The sequence below is a fragment of the Dreissena polymorpha genome, chromosome 8 (assembly GCF_020536995.1).
Source record: "Dreissena polymorpha isolate Duluth1 chromosome 8, UMN_Dpol_1.0, whole genome shotgun sequence".
Classification (NCBI taxonomy): Eukaryota; Metazoa; Mollusca; class Bivalvia; order Myida; family Dreissenidae; genus Dreissena; species Dreissena polymorpha.
Window position 1 is genome coordinate 45,535,062 of NC_068362.1, and position 22,758 is coordinate 45,557,819.

The 22,758-nt window shown below is 38.6% G+C and overlaps 1 protein-coding gene and 1 pseudogene across 5 annotated transcripts; both read right to left on the reverse strand.

Annotated features, from left to right (window-relative positions):
* Positions 1-970: 970 nt before the first annotated feature.
* Positions 971-14,768, reverse strand: LOC127842668 (uncharacterized). Of its 5 annotated transcripts, none has more exons than XM_052372296.1 (7): positions 6,059-6,210; positions 4,460-4,757; positions 4,247-4,318; positions 3,313-3,878; positions 2,952-3,246; positions 2,087-2,218; positions 971-1,818 (listed from the first exon to the last, which is right to left on the reverse strand). In XM_052372296.1, the coding sequence occupies exons 1-7, from the start codon at positions 6,131-6,133 to the stop codon at positions 1,754-1,756; spliced, it is 1,503 nt and encodes a 500-aa protein (XP_052228256.1). In that variant the 5' UTR covers positions 6,134-6,210; the 3' UTR covers positions 971-1,753. The 5 variants fall into 5 exon arrangements, with proteins under 5 accessions (XP_052228256.1, XP_052228255.1, XP_052228254.1 ...); XM_052372298.1 differs by having other exon boundaries at positions 972-1,818; positions 2,952-3,180; positions 3,478-3,878; positions 6,059-6,208; XM_052372295.1 differs by lacking the exon at positions 6,059-6,210 and adding an exon at positions 14,627-14,768 and having other exon boundaries at positions 2,952-3,878.
* Positions 14,769-17,647: 2,879 nt separating this feature from the next.
* On the reverse strand, positions 17,648-21,895 carry LOC127840495 (uncharacterized; annotated as a pseudogene).
* Between the last annotated feature and the right edge of the window lie 863 nt (positions 21,896-22,758).

Consider the following 22,758-nt stretch of genomic DNA (forward strand, 5'->3'; position numbering starts at 1 on the left):
TGTAGTGCAAGGACCAATCACGCTGAGGACACTGTATGTCGATGTGCCTCCTGACCGAAACACAAGCACAGTTGTGTAGCTGCAAAGGGTTGCCGAACTGCTTGGCGATATTCTCCCATTCATGTTTTCAGGACAGCGAATTAGTTCATCAACAGACTCTGTTAGTATCGCATCGCAGACCGGATGCCGATCTTGGAGTTGGTGTTGTGTGCGAAGTCATACATCAGAAGGTGGTAACTGTCCCCCAATGCTAGGTACCGTAATGTTATTGCAAACTTAATGCCAGCTGACAGAGGCTTCTTGTAGTTGGACTTTTTCGGCTTGATTCTGTCGCCGATGCGTGTCAGAATGTCTTGGTATATCTGATAGTCCACGCGCAGGAAATTTATGAAGCCATTGGCGTCTTCTTTCTTATGTTCGTCCATCTACGGAGCGCATTGACCCACGTCTGGACTTCTGGCAAGCAATGTTCTGACCATCTAGGTAAGAAAATGGCCTACCAAACGAACAGACCTGGATCAATACTCTCAGCTGATGAAGGAACCGAAAAAGAAAAACGTAAATGACTTCTTTGGTTTCCTCCGCATGGGCTATCAGATGTACCAACATATTCTGACTCGAAATGGAGACAGATCCAAGCAAAAGTAGCCAAACTACGAGAGGCATCTGTCAGTTGGAATTAAGTTGGCAATAACATGACGGTGCCTAGCATTGGGGGACAGTTACCACATTCTGATGTATGGCTTCGCACACAACACCAACTCCAAGATCATCATCAGATCTGCGATGCGATAGTTATAGAGTTTGTTGATGACCTAATTCGCTGTCCTGCAAACATGAATGCGAGAACATCGCCGATCAGTTCGTCGACCCTTAGCAGCTACACAACTGTGCTTCTGTTTTGGACGGGAAGCACATCTGCAAACAATGTCCTAAGCGTGATTGATCCTTGCACATACTACAAGGGTTACCATTCCATAATTCATATAACATTGGTCGAAACCTGCTTCAGATTCATTTTGCTGGAAGTAGGTAGCGATAATTCAGCCCGGGGTTTTCAAGTGTTCAAGAGCAGAAAACCATAATCAAGGGAATGGTGTGCCTGCCTGCCTGATCCTGAATCTTCATTTCGTTATGGGCATAAAAATGCGAGTGCTGCTGACGAGTTGGAATATTATCACATCAAACCAGGGCAATGGCGAAATGACAACCCGCTCATAGATGTGTTGTCGGATCTATCTTCGAACTATCTATCTTCCTTCAAAAAGGAAACAAATAACCAACGCGAATATCGTCGGGCCTACTTCAGCTAAGACGCCGGGTCCGTGTCCGAAATTTAAGACATGATATGATACTTATATGTGCAAGATTTTGTGCTGTGTGATGATAACAAACTGATAATATTGTTCAATTACGAGTCACATCGAAATACAAACTTTCGAGTTTACACTTTCGAGATCTGATTGTAAGTCTATGGATTCACCGAAAACCAACCTGATGGTAAGTGTTTCTGCCGTGTAGTTCTGTGTGTTCCGTGTTGATTGCGTTATGCTGCCGGGTTTGTCCGTGTTGGTACGTTTGGCCGGTTTGCGTGCCGTGTTGTCACCGACGTTATGATCTTGGTAAAACCTTTGACGCTTAGAAACCAACCAGTCCACGGATCATCCCGGATCTTGATCGGGGTGTATTCGTTATGATCCGGAACTGCCGTAGCCAACCGTGCTTATATGAGACTGGGGCTTAATTTAAATGTCTAAATGTCGACGTCGGGAAGGTGAAGGCTGGAGCTGTCCCGGCAATCTGGTACTCCAATCATCTCTGAAATTCATATACGGACACATTAATACAGACCATTGTTAAATATATTCGCATTTCCACGCCCAAGCAGTCATAATAGTATAATTTTTAGTTTTAAATGAAAAGCACATTATACTAAAATTCTTAAACATATTCCGCAATATAAATAAAAAAATAATGACATGAAACAGATGAAAAACAAAAGTACTTTAGAATTGTTTTTATTATTTTTTTAATGCTTCACGCATTAATTGTACATGACTACTCATTTCGAATGAACCACGCGTACCTAAGAATTCCTTCACTGTCCTTGGTGATCTGCGAGCCTTGACGGCGGGCGTTGGGACCCTCGCGGAGTGGTTAACGTTGTCAACGACATCCATCTCAAACAGACTGGCCTTCACTGCGCTCTCGGCAAAAGCTGAAAATTGGTTCAAAACAATGTCAACATTTTAAGTCGATGAAGTTTGGCATGGTAAAGTTGTGTACACCTCCCGACCGTGTAATCGTGGATGCGATTCCCACTTATGGGTTTCTAGATCCTTCCGTGTCGAGTTCTTCGAAAACTGGGCTTAATGCATTTGCGTAAATTGTCGTCCCGGTTTTGCCAGTGCATTCCGCATTGACAAATCAGGGACGGCGCGTTTCGCTATCATGGAATTTTACGTTCAAAGAAGTATATTCTTAGCGAAAACCCAGTTCAGGCGAGAGTTACGTCCCAGATTAGCCAGTGCAGTACACACAGGCTAAACTGGGACAACACTTTACGTACTCGCATTAAGCCTAGTTTTTCCAAACCGAGGCTCCTTTCTAAGACACGGAGGACTAGTGCTCCAAGTTGTGCAAAGAGCTTGAAGTTTTCGGACAAGGGCCTGAACTTCGATGCGATCAAGCACATCTATAAAATAACATTCACTTATGCATATTTCTGATATAACTTCCATAAAAATAGGTGGATAAAAATACCATATATGTGTAGAAATAATAAAAAATGTTTGTCAATTTTATTTGCCTTTGCAGGAAAGATACGAAGAACTCATGAACTAATGTTTAGTTTTCGATTTTTTATGTAAAATGGTTCCTTTGTTTAAAGTAACACAACAGTATGTTTACCATCAATAATTTCATCACATAATTATGCAAAAAAATCTTACCGCTTAACACGCTTGATGATACGGACACGTTGTCGGTTTCCTTGACAAACTGTTCGAAGGTAATGTCAAAATTGTCGCCCTGTTCCTTCAGGACGATCTCGGATGACGCCTTGATGACGTTCATGGCGTTGGATTCTTTGATGATGTCGGTATCAATGACAACGCGTTCGTTGGTGGTGTCGGTATCAATGACCACGCGTTCGTTGGTGGTGTCGGTATCAATGACAACCTGTTCCTTGGTGGTGTAAGTATCAATGATCACGCATTCGTTGGTGGTGTCGGTATCAATGACAACCTGTTCCTTGGTGGGGTCGGTATCAATGATCACGTGTTCGTTGGTGGTGTCGGTATTAATGACAACCTGTTCCTTGGTGGTGTCGGTATCAATGATCAAGCATTCGTTGGTGGTGTCGGTATCAATGACCACGCGTTCGTTGGTGGTGTCGGTTTCAATAACCACGCGTTCGTTGGCGGTGTCGGTATCAATAACCACGCGTTCGTTGGTGGTGTCGGTTTCAATAACCACGCGTTCGTTGGCGGTGTCGGTATCAATAACCACGCGTTCGTTGGTGGTGTCGGTATCAATGACAACCTGTTCCTTGGTGGATTCGGTATCAATGACCACGTGTTTGTTGGTGGTGTCGGTATCGATGATCACGCATTCGTTTGTGGTGTCGGTTTCAATGACAACCTGTTCCTTGGTGGTGTCGGTAACAATGATCACGCATTCGTTGGTGGTGTCGGTATCAATGACCACGTGTTGGTTGGTGGTGTCGGTATCCTTGATAACGTGTTCGCCGGTTGTTTCCACATTGCTGTCGTGTCTCTTCAGCAAGTCCTCCGCTGACTCTTTCATTAGGTACGTAACGCTGGCTTCCTTTATCAGATGTGCCACAGAGTTGCGGATGACTGTAGTCACGAATTCGTCTAATTGAAAAATAGGACGATTTAATTATAAAAGAAGTTACAAGAAACATAATGTATATGATTTGATTATACAATAGATGTTATCGTCGATAATTTACAAGAACTACGCCGAGAACGACAATAATAATAATAATAATAATAATAATAATAATAATAATAATCATAATACTAATACTACAACTACTACTACTAATAATAATTATAACAATTACACAAAAAACAATTATGATAATAGTTACTCAAAAATTAATAATGTAAACAATAATAAAAAAAAAATGTTATTATTATTATTATTTATTATTATTATTATTATTATTATTATTATTATTATTATTATTATTATTATTTATAAATGAAGTTATAAATACCTAGTTCTTCTTCCATGGAACGGGTTTGAGTGGGTTCTTGAACAACAGCTTTTATTGTGACCTGGCATGACTCTAGAGGAAAATAATTTTTGTATAATGTAAGTCATAATGCAAAACTTACCTGTTGTGAACCCAAAAAAAATAGCAAGAAGGTACTCTTAATATTAATATTCGATCCAAAATCTATTTAGAATTCTTAAACGCAATTCTTACCGCGACAATTCGGCGAAGAGTTCCGGTTGTTTCTGTCGTTTGAATTCTTTACAACTTGAGTCCGTTGAATCTTGGAACTTGCTTCTTCAGCATACAAGGAGGGTTGATAACCGTAAGATGATTTCTTGACGACCTTCTCTTTAGGGACAGTGCTGTCCGCTGCAGGCTTGGTCGTCTTTTTCGTGATTTCCATATCTCTGGTTCCTGTCTCATTGTGAAGTTGGTCGGCACGCAGGTCTCCCAGATGCTTGTTGTCACGGAAAAACTTCCGCTTGAAGTCATTTTTGAATTTCGCCACCTGATGGTATGTTGTAAATTTAAAGTATATATTCATCTTAACATCGTTTATAATAAAAATACAAATGAACATCAAGTCGAATTCCGGGAACGCACATGTTTTGTTTAAATATCGTCATATGTAACCGAACACGGCAGGTCGCGATCGGGCAGTGCATGCAACGAGCGCTACTTCTTCGGAAAAGAAAGCAGAAACTGATTCTGATAAGCTTCTTATACACTTAATTAAAATTCTGCCTCTTTCTGGATCATCGGGGTCTAATGAATGTGCGTGAAGTGTCGTCCCAGAATAGCCTGCGCAGTACACACAGGATAATCAGGTACGTCACTTTCCATCGAATTTGGATCTTCGCTAAGAAGAGACTTCCTTTAAGACAAACACAAGAAAAGCGGAAATTGTCGTCCCTGATCTGACTGTACGGAATGCACATGCTATTCTGGGACGACACTACGCAAATGCATTAGAACTGTTTTCCCGGAGCGATTTACATTTATTTGTTTGTAGCAAAAGATGGTGATTTAATCGGTAAAATAATGCATAGTTTCTATGCACGCGAGAGCATTTGGAGTACATCGAAAAATCGCGTATATTTCTTAAAAGCTACTGTTTTCTATCATGCAACGGAGTATTTTGGTGCTCAATGTCATTACATATAGTTAGTTAGATTGCTTCAAAATCCTGGGCCAATAATGGCACCCCAGCGTTCTTCTCCTGACAAGAACCAGTATAAAGTGTTTGGAAAGATCTTCACAACGCCTTCAGATTAGAGATTGGACCCGAGATCTACCAGTTTCATGGACTGTTTTTACCAAATTCCTAAGAGCTCAAGAAACCCACAGCAAATTGCAATTACGCTATTAATTCACATTTTTATCGGCATATTTATTCAATTTTCCACACATAATCCGGTTCCTCAGTTTAATTCATTCAGTCACAAAACTAAAGGAAATTAACTTTTTCGAGCATGAAGGAAAACCGACAACAAAGCGGTGGTAACATTCATAATACAAATATTCAGTAATTCAATTTTGAGTTGCTTTGAAACATTTCACATTATCAATAACATCTTGCGGTTTCAAACAAATAAAGATATTCACAAGCCTTTGTAAGACTTGATACAAAATACAAAGTAACAAGGCATACAGTCTATAGTTTCGAGCAAACCCTTGGCATCCTCGATATTTGTTTAATATATGAACACAACCTTGTATTATGAAACAGCAAAAGGTCGGTTTTAACCATTTATAGTCTTAAAAAAATAATCTGATAGCAAAAAGCGAGTCAATTTGTTAAGACATTACCCTGGCATTCATCGACTTCTTAAATTGCACGAGCCACCGACAGCTGCCGGGCGGTAAACATCCTGACTTTCCCATATTTGTGCAGTTTGTGTCTGTGTTGTTCAATGCACTAGCAACGACGTGAAATGACGTCACAGTGGAAGTGACGCTTGCTGTAATTGCGTTACACGTACGCAAGTATTCTTTTGGATAATAAAAACGACCTAAGCGTCATTTATTGGAAATAAAATAATTAAAAGTAAAATAACTTATTTCATATTATGTTACTAAGACGATTCTGTTCCGAAAACTACATCCGAAACAACACCAAATTATAATATCAATTATATCAGGCCCAAGGTATTTTTTTCATTGTCATCTCCAAACAAGGTCCGTTAAAGGTCGATTTTTGCCTAAAACATAACGAATAAATGTGTTTAAGACAATTATAATATTGACCAATAATAAATGAAGTTCGAAACCTCCGGAGTTTGTCGGCATGGATATCGAGCTGCGTCGTGCGGCGTAAACGTCATAATGCACGCTTTCGTAACGTGTACACGTTCGGTTTTTGTTCAAATTTTTACTTCAAAGTAAAATTTGTATATCAGAGCATACGCTAAACATTTTACATGTGACGTTTCGGGGCTCTATTTTACCAATTACACACGGTGTTCTATTTATTATTTTGGTTAACAAATGCGCTGAAAGTCTACAAAAACTTTATTGTTTTTTTAATTGTTCACAGTCGTAATTAATGACAGACCATTAAAATCAAACTCAGCTTAATATAACATTGCACAGCATGTCAATATTTGCGACCCTCCCATTCTTTATAAATAATCGATTATTATGTTGTGTGCAAACATTATTACACGAACATATGGCGCAAACAAGCAGGTCCAACATCGATCGATGGTCATTATATCCGCGTGTGTCGGCGATGGTGACGCTCTTGTCTCTGCCGGCGACGTATCCGCGTGCAACGACGATGCCATGGTTGGTGACGGGGTCGGCGACGACGATTCCGATTACGACGACGATACCGGCGATAGTGATGCGTCTACCTACGAGGATTATTTGGAAAATATTTCAGGCGACGAAGATGTGCAAGACTTTGACATTGTTTGTCCATCGCCTCCCTCTTCCGTGATTGAAATATCTTCGGACGACGAGGAGATAGCAGTAGTGCCATCGGAATTAAAAACGTTGTACCAAGTACACACAGTCACGTTAACAAAGAAAACCATGTTTCTTGGTGACAATGTAGTAGGAAGAAGTCACACAGTCGAACAGGACTACTTCGAAATCCTAAAGTGAACATTATTGTAGTATATTCCAAATTATTGCTACTGCATTTGGTTTTGCTTCACTGGTTTAAAGCTCTGGTTGCACGTTGGTTTCATATGCGCTGTGCTCTACACTGTTTAATACTAATAATTAAATGCACGTCAGCCACGAGATAAAACTCGACATTTGAAGTCGACATGCGACAATCAAGATTTGAGTGTCGCATTTCGCGCCGGGTTCTAGAAAAAAAATATTGCAGAAAATCTCGACTGTCTAAAGAATTGTCGACTGTCATATCGTGCGTCGCGATGAATGTCGCGTGTCACTTTGCATGTCGACTTCAATTGTCGCATGTCGACTTCAATTGTCGTGTGTCGAACTTCGAGCGCGACACTCGACCTTTGAGCAACGCACGATATGACGCGCGACGCACGATATGACACTCGACACAATATCGAGCAAATATCGCGCAAGTGTCGCATGTCGACCGGTGTTATAGTAAAAATTTCAAAGTGCAAGTCAAGGAGGCCCATCGGTCAATATCACGCCCCGATCCAAGATGGACCACTAACGGAAAATAAGAGTATATTTATTTCAGGATAATTATAATGATGGTAAAATATATAACTTGTCGTGGCTTTTACACATGAAATTTGTCAATCATTACATACGTTGCTGTTGTTTTTCATAAATAAAGTAATTAGAGATCTACCGACTTTCCTTGCTCGCCATTGTTTAATTTTTTGGTAATATGCATAATGAATAAAAATTGTGGCTCAATACATGCACTGGGCAATCATATATCGCAACATTTTTATGCATGTACGTGTCTGCAGTAAACCAATACAATGTTTTGTTCTTACAAAGTTGTGTTATGATAAGATATGTGTTATTTTAAGTACAGCTAATAAATCACATATAAATATGAAAATTGACTTTAATTGAAGTTATAGTTATTATAATTATTTTTTTTTATGATTGCATATACTCTACGCAGTGTTTTTTTGTTGTTGTTCAACCATTGAACTGTTTTATATGGTAAATGATAACTTCCAGTGTGTGTGCCCCTTTGTCATTTTACTAGTTTCCGAGCATTACGTCTTCTTTATATTAGAAAATATTACCGTAGATGGAGTACACTACGATTTTTCTGGAACGGAGGTTTCTTTAGATATTTATATTGTAAATATATTGGCATATTTCAGGATTGACTTCCTATGTAACATGTATTAAACTGGCTTGCAAATGCGCTTTTCTTCTACTAAATATTCTGGTAAATAAACTATAAACTTACAATGATGTTGTGTAGATTTAAAGAGATTTGTTCACATTTGTGTAAAAGTTTGAAAAAAAAATGTGTTTCTAATTTAACCGCAAAATTAAAGCATATGGATTAACAAACACAAAAGTATTTACCCCCAAAAAGAAAACACTTAAATAAACCTAACTTACTGGGACCTGAAACATGGAACTAAAGGGCTTTAGCTCTTAATGCCGCAACTGCTCGGTTATCTAGGCTTATGTACTCGAATGAGATAATTAAAGTTACTTTCTGTAGGCGATACGCTGTTTTCTAAAAATACCGAGAAAGCGCTAGAAACGTTTTATACTTTTGTCTATTTCCGGTGAGTTTTTATCCCCCGCCGAAGGCGAAGGGTTATTGTTTTAGCGTTGTCCGTCTTTCCGTCCGTCGCACGTATGTTTCCGGAGCTGTTTCTCGGTAACTATTTCATGGAATGTCATGAAACTTAAAATAAATTCGTATAATTATACTGCGGATTCTTTCGAGATCGGTAACTCCAAGTTATGTCCCATTAATTGAATGAAATTCATGAATTGTGTATGCCCGGAGCTGTTTCTAATTAACTTTTGCATCGATTTTCATGAAACTCATCAATATATGTGTAGGATCAGTGTGCGGTGGTGCACGTTTACAGTCAGTCGGGATCAACTTGGTAGCTCTAGAGTTATGCCCCCTAAATTGAAATTAAGGAATTGTGCGTGTATGTACATGTTACTCAGTAATTAAGGAATTTTGTCCACCCGGAGCTGTTTCTCAGTAACTATTGAATATAATACAACGAAACTTAAAAAAATATATGTTTATCATCATACTGCGGTGGTTCAAGTGTATATTCTGTCGGAATGGACTTTGTTACCTCAGAGTTATGGCGCCTTAATTGATTGAAATTGAGACGTTTTGTACGTCCGGAGCTTTTTTTTGGTAACCATTGTATAAAATGTCATGAAAATTAAATAAATGTCGATGTTCATACTGTGTTAGTACACGTTGGAGATTCGTCTGGATTGACTAGGTAAGTCCAGAGTTATGACCCTGTTATTGGATTGACTAGGTAAGTCCAGAGTTATAACCCTGTTATTGGATTGACTAGGTAAGTCCAGAGTTATGACCCTGTTATTGGATTGACTAGGTAAGTCCAGAGTTATGACCCTGTTATTGGATTGACTAGGTAAGTCCAGAGTTATGACCCTGTTATTGGATTGACAAGGTAAGTCCAGAGTTATGACCCTGTTATTGGATTGACTAGGTAAGTCCAGAGTTATAACCCTGTTATTGGATTGACTAGGTAAGTCCAGAGTTATGACCCTGTTATTTATTTAAATTGAGTAAATTTGTCTCTCCGAAACTGTTAATGAACAACTACTGTATCAAATGTGATTAAAGAAATGTATAATCATACTGTGGTAATGCACTAGCATGTTTTGTGGGGATCACCTATAAAGTTTAGGCCCATTATTTCATTGCTATTGAAGAATTTTGTCTGCACGAAGCTGTTGTATAGAATTAAATACAATACAAATAAAATGTGTATTATCATATTTTGGTGTTTCTTAGACAAGATTCGTTAGAATGATTGTCAGTTTAGAGTTATAGATAGCCTTCTAATTGATTGAAACTAAAGGATTTTTTTTAATTCGGCGGGTGATATCAATTATGTGCTTATTGTTGATATGGATATTGTACATTCTTTTATCACAACAGACGTGTTTTTTCTACCTTTATCTGGTACGTAATCGCTGCCTGACACAGCAAATGCTTTAATGCTTTACTCAACATATGTGGAAAGTTGTTTAGAAGAGATAGTATGGTCAATATGAAACTAACGCGACTATGAAATTGAGCAGTAAAAGATATATTGGCATGGGGTTACAGTTTCACAATACAAGGTCCCAGAGTTTTCCGTTTTGTCCTGATATATTAATTAAAAAGAAAAGTGACATTTAAAAAGGCTCACATAGGTACTGTTTTTACAAACAATCAAAACTGATATTATTTTTGTAAGCAGATAGTTTTTTGCTCATATAGTTTAGTCATATAAATCGCAAATGATGTGGCAATTTTCCACAGAATTTAAATGAACCGTTATTTTATCATTTGTTCTTGCATACAAAAAGGGTCGGTCGGTTTGAATAGTGAAACACGCAGCTTTTTATTGAATTTCTTAATAGAACACGAACTGTAACCATTGTTGCTTAATTTAGAACGCATGAGAATTCGGATTTTATTTTATTTATTAGGATGCGTAAATGGTTGACATTAAATATAGAAAATATAAACATAAAAAGGCCAAACGAATCACCCATTAATCATACTATACTAAGACGTAACTGTAACCCAAACCACATCGTTTATTTTGTAATCATCACGTATAAACTTTTAATGTAAAAATCAATATTCAACATCTTCAAGCACTCCACGTTTGTTGTCAAACTATTTATTAAAAATTATTAATAATCGTGTTAGAAAGAGGACTATTTAAAAATGGAAATACGTGTAAATTTTCCACCACATAAAATCCTTTTGTGGAAATAATTGATAATTATATTAAATTCAATTATCTTGGTCTATGCGGTTTATAAAACGGTAGTGGGTGAAGCCTCGCACTGTACGCACTTTTCATCAGGAGGTCGGCCTTAAAGATTAGAGGGAGTACTCGGGCAAGAACCAGCCGCCAGGTGTCTCAGTTGGTAGAGCCGGCGGTTGTGGGTTCGAGTTATATGCTGTATTAAGCACCCTTTAATCAAGTTTATTAAATAAGTTGAAACAAACACCCTATTAAGGCTATTTAGAAACCTAATCAGCCTATGCAGTCTATTTAAGCTTTTTAGCAATCTTATTGCATAGGTTGAACCATTCATCATATTATTAAGTTTTAGCCTATTTAGCAGGCCATCACAAACAATAGTTATCCCCTCGAATCGACCTAGTGCGCGCTGATCTCGCGTCGGTTGCCTGTCAGAATTACCTACTTTTGGATCGGGGGATTATCTAGGGTCGGCGTCAGAGGGACGTTCATGCAGCTTATTTATTGTATTATGCGCTTTATCCAAGGCGAGTGGGTATGCACTTTTAAGGGACCCCTTCGAACACACAAGAGTTATCTCCCGGTAGCGACCTCTTGCAAGCATCTCCCGTCGGCTGCGTGTTGGGCTGACCTAGTTTCGGCTCGGGTTTTTAATAAGGGTCTGCGTCAGGTGGACGTACATACAGCCTATAGAGCGTTTTCGGACAAACAAGAGTTTTCCCCCGGTATGACCTAGTGTATGCAGATCTGTCGGACTGACCTTATATCAGCCCGGGTTTTAATAAGGGTCGGTGATAGGGGACGTATATACAGTCTATTTAGCATATTATGCGCTATATCTACGGCGAATGGGTATGCACCTTTAAGGGCCCCTTTCGGACGACCACGAGTTATCAACGCAAGTGACCTAGTGCACGCTGATAACCAGTTGAGTGCCTGCCGGGCTGACCTAGTTTCGACCCGGGGTTTTATTTAAGGTGGGCTTCAGGGGGACGTACAAACAGACTATTAAGCATTTTACGCGCAATATATACGGCGAGTGGATATGGACCTTTAAGGGCCCGTTTCGGACAAATAAAGAGTTATCCCATGGAAGCGACCTAGTGCACGCTGATTTCCCGTCGGCTGCTTGTCGGGAAGGCATAGTTTATTCTCTGGATTTTTAATGAGCGATGGCGTTGGGGGGGGGGGGGGACGTACGTACAGCCTATAATTTAGCATATTAGCATAGTGTGCGCTATATCCACGGCGAGTTGAATGAACTTTTAAGGAACCCTTTCGGATATCAAAAGTTATCCCCCGGAAGCGACCTAGTGCATGCTGATCTCCCGTTTATCATTACAAACACCATCATCACCATCACCACCACAACCATCACCTTCACCAACACCTTCACCAACACCATCATCACCAACACCATAACCATCAACACCAGCAACATCATCATTTCCACAACCACTACCACCATCGCCACTACCATCAACATCATTATAACTAACACCACCACCATCAGCATCACCATCACAACCACCGTCACCAAACCACACCACCATCACCACCAATATCAACACCACCATCAACATCACCATCATCACCACCACCACCACAACCATCACCACCACCATCATCACCACCAGCACCACCACCACCGGCTAAATTGAAGAATTGTCATGGCATCCGTAAACGTTGCGCCATCCTTCTCCAGCAGTGGAACCGGATCGTGATAGAGTCCCATCTGACACGAACTAGTAACTTAAATGAAAATAAATTAAACACTTCTTTATTGAAAATATACAGTTTAGTATCATTTAAACCAACGAAGAAAATATTAAGGGACGATAACAGATAAATAAAAATAAACACGTATTAGCATATATACCGGTAGGTAAATAAGAATACGTCCATTTGCAAGAAAAAGAGTTAACGTTAAACAGCAATGAAAAAAAGGGATAATATGATGTAAGACCTTAGTCACTGCCTTAAGTAACCGTATTGCTGCTGGATAACAGAACGAAAACGCCATCGAGTAGACTTGATTTTTAGAGCTAAGGCGTTTTAACACTGCTTACGCTTACTCGGACGACTCGGACTCGCTGTACCAGCACCGGCGACCCACGTCAGTGTTTACGCTAGCGGGTAGAAAAGTGTGTCCCTCGCAATAAAACTGAGGAGCCTTGCCAGAGTTTGAGCAGACAGACAAACAGACAGAGCGTCAAAAACATTAAAACGTCCTAGCTCTAGAAATCAAGTATAATGGACAGTGTTGTCTTTCTGCGCACCAACCGCAGTACTGCTTACCATAGGAACTCAACGACAATCGCACATCACAATTATCTCTTTTATCATACCTGTCTTACGTCAATTTCAAAAAGATATATTATCACTTATCTATGTATTTACAGCAGTGGAAGGGGTGACATTTCAACGATCCATACTTCGGTCTTTTTACTGTGACCTCCAGCAGTCTCAAGCCATTGCTCATGGTTTATCCGATCCCGTCGCCAGTTATTGTTTGTATCCAAATAAACGGACAGCTGTTCGAAAAAAGATATGTTAGAGATGACACCCACTACGTATTCTGTCTTTTCGTAATTAAGAAGTTGTCTCCCATTCGGGAAGGTATCACGAGTATCCCGGGTAAAAAGCGGTCCGTCTAAAATACGTATATGACTCATATTCGCGGATATGACCGAAAAGTGATTTAATCGGTAAAATAATGCATAGTTTCTATGCACGCGAGAGCATTTGGAGTACATCGAAAAATCGCGTATATTTCTTAAAAGCTACTGTTTTCTATCATGCAACGGAGTATTTTGGTGCTCAATGTCATTACATATAGTTAGTTAGATTGCTTCAAAATCCTGGGCCAATAATGGCACCCCAGCGTTCTTCTCCTGACAAGAACCAGTATAAAGTGTTTGGAAAGATCTTCACAACGCCTTCAGATTAGAGATTGGACCCGAGATCTACCAGTTTCATGGACTGTTTTTACCAAATTCCTAAGAGCTCAAGAAACCCACAGCAAATTGCAATTACGCTATTAATCGGCATATTTATTCAATTTTCCACACATAATCCGGTTCCTCAGTTTAATTCATTCAGTCACAAAACTAAAGGAAATTAACTTTTTCGAGCATGAAGGAAAACCGACAACAAAGCGGTGGTAACATTCATAATACAAATATTCAGTAATTCAATTTTGAGTTGCTTTGAAACATTTCACATTATCAATAACATCTTGCGGTTTCAAACAAATAAAGATATTCACAAGCCTTTGTAAGACTTGATACAAAATACAAAGTAACAAGGCATACAGTCTATAGTTTCGAGCAAACCCTTGGCATCCTCGATATTTGTTTAATATATGAACACAACCTTGTATTATGAAACAGCAAAAGGTCGGTTTTAACCATTTATAGTCTTAAAAAAATAATCTGATAGCAAAAAGCGAGTCAATTTGTTAAGACATTACCCTGGCATTCATCGACTTCTTAAATTGCACGAGCCACCGACAGCTGCCGGGCGGTAAACATCCTGACTTTCCCATATTTGTGCAGTTTGTGTCTGTGTTGTTCAATGCACTAGCAACGACGTGAAATGACGTCACAGTGGAAGTGACGCTTGCTGTAATTGCGTTACACGTACGCAGTATTCTTTTGGATGTTCAACGACCTAAGCGTCATTTATTGGAAATAAAATAATTAAAAGTAAAATAACTTATTTCATATTATGTTACTAAGACGATTCTGTTCCGAAAACTACATCCGAAACAACACCAAATTATAATATCAATTATATCAGGCCCAAGGTATTTTTTCATTGTCATCTCCAAACAAGGTCCGTTAAAGGTCGATTTTTGCCTAAAACATAACGAATAAATGTGTTTAAGACATTTATAATATTTGACCAATAATAAATGAAGTTCGAAACCTCCGGAATTTAACGGCATGGATATCGAGCTGCGTCGTGCGGCGTAACGTCAAAATGCACGCTTTCGTAACTTACACGTTCGAAACATGGAACTAAAGGGCTTTAGCTCTTAATGCCGCAACTGCTCGTTTATCTAGGCTTATGTACTCGAATGAGATAATTAAAGTTACTTTCTGTAGGCGATACGCTGTTTTCTAAAAATACCGAGAAAGCGCTAGAAACGTTTTATACTTTTGTCTATTTCCGGTGAGTTTTTATCCCCCGCCGAAGGCGAAGGGTTATTGTTTTAGCGTTGTCCGTCTTTCCGTCCGTCGCACGTATGTTTCCGGAGCTGTTTCTCGGTAACTATTTCATGGAATGTCATGAAACTTAAAATAAATTCGTATAATTATACTGCGGATTCTTTCGAGATCGGTAACTCCAAGTTATGTCCCATTAATTGAATGAAATTCATGAATTGTGTATGCCCGGAGCTGTTTCTAATTAACTTTTGCATCGATTTTCATGAAACTCATCAATATATGTGTAGGATCAGTGTGCGGTGGTGCACGTTTACAGTCAGTCGGGATCAACTTGGTAGCTCTAGAGTTATGCCCCCTAAATTGAAATTAAGGAATTGTGCGTGTATGTACATGTTACTCAGTAATTAAGGAATTTTGTCCACCCGGAGCTGTTTCTCAGTAACTATTGAATATAATACAACGAAACTTAAAAAAATATATGTTTATCATCATACTGCGGTGGTTCAAGTGTATATTCTGTCGGAATGGGACTTTGTTACCTCAGAGTTATGGGCGCCTTAATTGATTGAAATTGAGACGTTTTGTACGTCCGGAGCTTTTTTTTTGGTAACCATTGTATAAAATGTCATGAAAATTAAATAAATGTCGATGTTCATACTGTGTTAGTACACGTTGGAGATTCGTCTGGATTGACTAGGTAAGTCCAGAGTTATGACCCTGTTATTGGATTGACTAGGTAAGTCCAGAGTTATAACCCTGTTATTGGATTGACTAGGTAAGTCCAGAGTTATGACCCTGTTATTGGATTGACTAGGTAAGTCCAGAGTTATGACCCTGTTATTGGATTGACTAGGTAAGTCCAGAGTTATGACCCTGTTATTGGATTGACAAGGTAAGTCCAGAGTTATGACCCTGTTATTGGATTGACTAGGTAAGTCCAGAGTTATAACCCTGTTATTGGATTGACTAGGTAAGTCCAGAGTTATGACCCTGTTATTTATTTAAATTGAGTAAATTTGTCTCTCCGAAACTGTTAATGAACAACTACTGTATCAAATGTGATTAAAGAAATGTATAATCATACTGTGGTAATGCACTAGCATGTTTTGTGGGGATCACCTATAAAGTTTAGGCCCATTATTTCATTGCTATTGAAGAATTTTGTCTGCACGAAGCTGTTGTATAGAATTAAATACAATACAAATAAAATGTGTATTATCATATTTTGGTGTTTCTTAGACAAGATTCGTTAGAATGATTGTCAGTTTAGAGTTATAGATAGCCTTCTAATTGATTGAAACTAAAGGATTTTTTTTAATTCGGCGGGTGATATCAATTATGTGCTTATTGTTGATATGGATATTGTACATTCTTTTATCACAACAGACGTGTTTTTTCTACCTTTATCTGGTACGTAATCGCTGCCTGACACAGCAATGCTTTAATGCTTTACTCAACATATGTGGAAAGTTGTTTAGAAGAGATAGTATGGTCAATATGAAACTAACGCGACTATGAAATTGAGCAGTAAAAGATATATTGGCATGGGGTTACAGTTTCACAATACAAGGTCCCAGAGTTTTCCGTTTTGTCCTGATATATTAATTAAAAAGAAAAGTGACATTTAAAAGGCTCACATAGGTACTGTTTTTACAAACAATCAAAACTGATATTATTTTTGTAAGCAGATAGTTTTTTGCTCATATAGTTTAGTCATATAAATCGCAAATGATGTGGCAATTTTCCACAGAATTTAAATGAACCGTTATTTTATCATTGTTCTTGCATACAAAAAGGGTCGGTCGGTTTGAATAGTGAAACACGCAGCTTTTTATTGAATTTCTTAATAGAACACGAACTGTAACCATTGTTGCTTAATTTAGAACGCATGAGAATTCGGATTTTATTTATTTATTAGGATGCGTAAATGGTTGACATTAAATATAGAAAATATAAACATAAAAAGGCCAAACGAATCACCCATTAATCATACTATACTAAGACGTAACTGTAACCCAAACCACATCGTTTATTTTGTAATCATCACGTATAAACTTTTAATGTAAAAATCAATATTCAACATCTTCAAGCACTCCACGTTTGTTGTCAAACTATTTATTAAAAATTATTAATAATCGTGTTAGAAAGAGGACTATTTAAAAATGGAAATACGTGTAAATTTTCCACCACATAAAATCCTTTTGTGGAAATAATTGATAATTATATTAAATTCAATTATCTTGGTCTATGCGGTTTATAAAACGGTAGTGGGTGAAGCCTCGCACTGTACGCACTTTTCATCAGGAGGTCGGCCTTAAAGATTAGAGGGAGTACTCGGGCAAGAACCAGCCGCCAGGTGTCTCAGTTGGTAGAGCCGGCGGTTGTGGGTTCGAGTTATATGCTGTATTAAGCACCCTTTAATCAAGTTTATTAAATAAGTTGAAACAAACACCCTATTAAGGCTATTTAGAAACCTAATCAGCCTATGCAGTCTATTTAAGCTTTTTAGCAATCTTATTGCATAGGTTGAACCATTCATCATATTATTAAGTTTTAGCCTATTTAGCAGGCCATCACAAACAATAGTTATCCCCTCGAATCGACCTAGTGCGCGCTGATCTCGCGTCGGTTGCCTGTCAGAATTACCTACTTTTGGATCGGGGGATTATCTAGGGTCGGCGTCAGAGGGACGTTCATGCAGCTTATTTATTGTATTATGCGCTTTATCCAAGGCGAGTGGGTATGCACTTTTAAGGGACCCCTTCGAACACACAAGAGTTATCTCCCGGTAGCGACCTCTTGCAAGCATCTCCCGTCGGCTGCGTGTTGGGCTGACCTAGTTTCGGCTCGGGTTTTTAATAAGGGTCTGCGTCAGGTGGACGTACATACAGCCTATAGAGCGTTTTCGGACAAACAAGAGTTTTCCCCCGGTATGACCTAGTGTATGCAGATCTGTCGGACTGACCTTATATCAGCCCGGGTTTTAATAAGGGTCGGTGATAGGGGACGTATATACAGTCTATTTAGCATATTATGCGCTATATCTACGGCGAATGGGTATGCACCTTTAAGGGCCCCTTTCGGACGACCACGAGTTATCAACGCAAGTGACCTAGTGCACGCTGATAACCAGTTGAGTGCCTGCCGGGCTGACCTAGTTTCGACCCGGGGTTTTATTTAAGGTGGGCTTCAGGGGGACGTACAAACAGACTATTAAGCATTTTACGCGCAATATATACGGCGAGTGGATATGGACCTTTAAGGGCCCGTTTCGGACAAATAAAGAGTTATCCCATGGAAGCGACCTAGTGCACGCTGATTTCCCGTCGGCTGCTTGTCGGGAAGGCATAGTTTATTCTCTGGATTTTTAATGAGCGATGGCGTTGGGGGGGGGGGACGTACGTACAGCCTATAATTTAGCATATTAGCATAGTGTGCGCTATATCCACGGCGAGTTGAATGAACTTTTAAGGAACCCTTTCGGATATCAAAAGTTATCCCCCGGAAGCGACCTAGTGCATGCTGATCTCCCGTTTATCATTACAAACACCATCATCACCATCACCACCACAACCATCACCTTCACCAACACCTTCACCAACACCATCATCACCAACACCATAACCATCAACACCAGCAACATCATCATTTCCACAACCACTACCACCATCGCCACTACCATCAACATCATTATAACTAACACCACCACCATCAGCATCACCATCACAACCACCGTCACCAAACCACACCACCATCACCACGAATATCAACACCACCATCAACATCACCATCATCACCACCACCACCACAACCATCACCACCACCATCATCACCACCAGCACCACCACCACCGGCTAAATTGAAGAATTGTCATGGCATCCGTAAACGTTGCGCCATCCTTCTCCAGCAGTGGAACCGGATCGTGATAGAGTCCCATCTGACACGAACTAGTAACTTAAATGAAAATAAATTAAACACTTCTTATTGAAAATATACAGTTTAGTATCATTTAAACCAACGAAGAAAATATTAAGGGACGATAACAGATAAATAAAAATAAACACGTATTAGCATATATACCGGTAGGTAAATAAGAATACGTCCATTTGCAAGAAAAAGAGTTAACGTTAAACAGCAATGAAAAAAAGGGATAATATGATGTAAGACCTTAGTCACTGCCTTAAGTAACCGTATTGCTGCTGGATAACAGAACGAAAACGCCATCGAGTAGACTTGATTTTTAGAGCTAAGGCGTTTTAACACTGCTTACGCTTACTCGGACGACTCGGACTCGCTGTACCAGCACCGGCGACCCACGTCAGTGTTTACGCTAGCGGGTAGAAAAGTGTGTCCCTCGCAATAAAACTGAGGAGCCTTGCCAGAGTTTGAGCAGACAGACAAACAGACAGAGCGTCAAAAACATTAAAACGTCCTAGCTCTAGAAATCAAGTATAATGGACAGTGTTGTCTTTCTGCGCACCAACCGCAGTACTGCTTACCATAGGAACTCAACGACAATCGCACATCACAATTATCTCTTTTATCATACCTGTCTTACGTCAATTTCAAAAAGATATATTATCACTTATCTATGTATTTACAGCAGTGGAAGGGGTGACATTTCAACGATCCATACTTCGGTCTTTTTATTGTGACCTCCAGCAGTCTCAAGCCATTGCTCATGGTTTATCCGATCCCGTCGCCAGTTATTGTTTGTATCCAAATAAACGGACAGCTGTTCGAAAAAAGATATGTTAGAGATGACACCCACTACGTATTCTGTCTTTTCGTAATTAAGAAGTTGTCTCCCATTCGGGAAGGTATCACGAGTATCCCGGGTAAAAAGCGGTCCGTCTAAAATACGTATATGACTCATATTCGCGGATATGACCGAAAAGTGCGGATATGGACGAATATAAGCAATATCGACACTTTTTCTGCAATGTTCATTTCAATTCTGGATTTTAATAATTCCGTTTAAACAGAGTTGCCGTTCCTGCTGGAAGGTATACCCACTTCCGGTGTCAATATAAACAATGGCGAAAGACTACTGCTCTATCTTTGAGTGCCATAATTTCAGCGGCAGAGTGGGTAAATTTTCAAAGAAAGTTGTTTTACAAAAAATGCCGAAGGACCCATGAACAAGAAATTATATATATAAGATTATAAAATAACGGGTAAGGGATAATATGTAGAAATTATCTCCAGTACAAGAAATAATATAACTGAATAAGTAAATATTTAATATTCTTGTAGAAGGCAATATCAGATAACACGTACTTTACTTATAAACAAACTTAAGGTGTAATTTGATCAAATATGAGTTGTGTTCTGAGAAAAGTGGGCATAATGCTTGTGCACAGGCTAATCAGGGACAACAATTTCCGCTTGTATTGAATTTTTCTTTTAAGTAATGTCTCTTCTTAGCAAAAATCCAGTTTAGGCTTTTGGCAGAAAGTGTAGTCCCGGATTAGCCTGTGCGGACTGCACAGGCTAATCTGGGACGACACTTTTCGCACATGCATTCAATATGCCCAGTTTCCTCAGAACACGACTCATTTATGTAATTGACTCTTTCTTCTTTTAATAAGGATTTGTGGCAAACTTAATTTTTGGGTTATGGCACATTGTAATTATATAGTTGTTATTATGCAAACATTATTCTCAAATACATTCAGATGCAAATTTTGTTAAATAGAAATAATGTTCTTTACATGAAAACTGATTTAAATGAAAAGTGTACGAGTTGACAATGACTTGAATAAAAAAATGTGTGAAATTTTATTGTAATTGTTATTTTCTTTTATTGCCTGGTAAGTGGCTAAATGTTTATAATACAGTAATCACTCATCATGACTCCTTTGTCTGCACTCAGAGAATGTATGACATACATGTTTATATGAGCAAATGTATCTGTGAACAATATATCTGGTTTCCTTACTTAAGAAAACCAAAACAATGTTTCAAGTATAAACGTCCTCAATAATTATATAAGTACCCCGCAGGGCATGTGCAGTATGCCATGACAACTTCAAAGGGTTCTCCTTGGTCATTAAAATCCATTGCTCATAGACACCTTGCTGCATTGAAGGATAACATTTGGAGCGAATGTAGCAGTGCTTGCTGCTGTCGCTTATGGAATTTATCATAATTTTGTGGATAAATCCTTCTTTATAAAATTTGAGATCCCTGATGTATTGTCTGTAGCACTGCATTTTTTCGGCATCTTCTGTGCGGTGGCTACTGTGCAGTAAGTAGCTCTCGATGTCGCTAAGCTTCACTGTAGGGAAATGACATGAAGTCCCAGTCCATCCTGCTCGGAGCTCAGCTATTTCGGGAGTTTCAACACCAAAAGATGACGACTGTGGTGCACAATCCGACACAATGTCACACCGCGATCCGATCGTATCTACTACCCGTTGGGCAAGTGTCAACTTGCTTCCACTAATTTTAACATTATTTGCGCGTAAAAACGCTTGAATTTCTACTTTGGAATAGTTCAACACATCCTCGACAGTTATTTTATTATTTATTGGAATTAAATTCGCCGATGTTATTATAGAATCCATACTAGCTTTGTTGAAATTTACGCGCTTATAACTTTTGACAACCGGAAGTAAACGATACCTTCCCGCACGAACGACAACTCTTGCTCGACGTTAATTACGAAAAGACCGACATTTCAATGAAAAATACACAATATGTATTTAATATGCATAGTAAAATATCTTATATTTGATTGTAACTATATATTATATTTTGTTGGTACGTAAAAATATGCACGTTATTTTATTTATTCAAATGAACAAAGGATATCGTAGTGCTACATTTAAATGTTTCAATAATGATTATAACCATTATAGTTGCGCTATTATTGAAAAGCAATGCATGTCCGCAAAAGTTTTAGATTTTTCGTTAATATTTCAACAGTTCATATTCAATATCCCGAAAAGTTAAAATACGAAGCCTATATTTTAAAGATCAATATTACAGCTGTTACATTCACTTATAAAACATAATATTAACGAAAAATCTAAAATTTTAGCGGAACATGCATTGCTTTTCAAGAACAGCGCAATTATAATGGTTGTAATCATTCTTGAAACATTTAAATGTAGCACTAAGATATCCTTTGTTCATTTGAATAAATAAAATGACGTGCATATTTGTACGTACTAATAAACTATAATATATAAAGGAAATTTGTTGAATTCGGTGGATTATCGATTTTAAAGTGATAGTATGTTGGAAAAATGATAATGTCTTTTAAATTGTTATATTTTGAGACAATGTAACATATTTAACGCATATTGTGTATTTTTTTATTAAACATTGCAGAAAAAATGTCGATATTGCCTGTATTCGTCCATATCCGCACTTTGCGGTCAATCCGCGGATAGAAGTCATATTCGCATTTTAGACGGACCGCTTT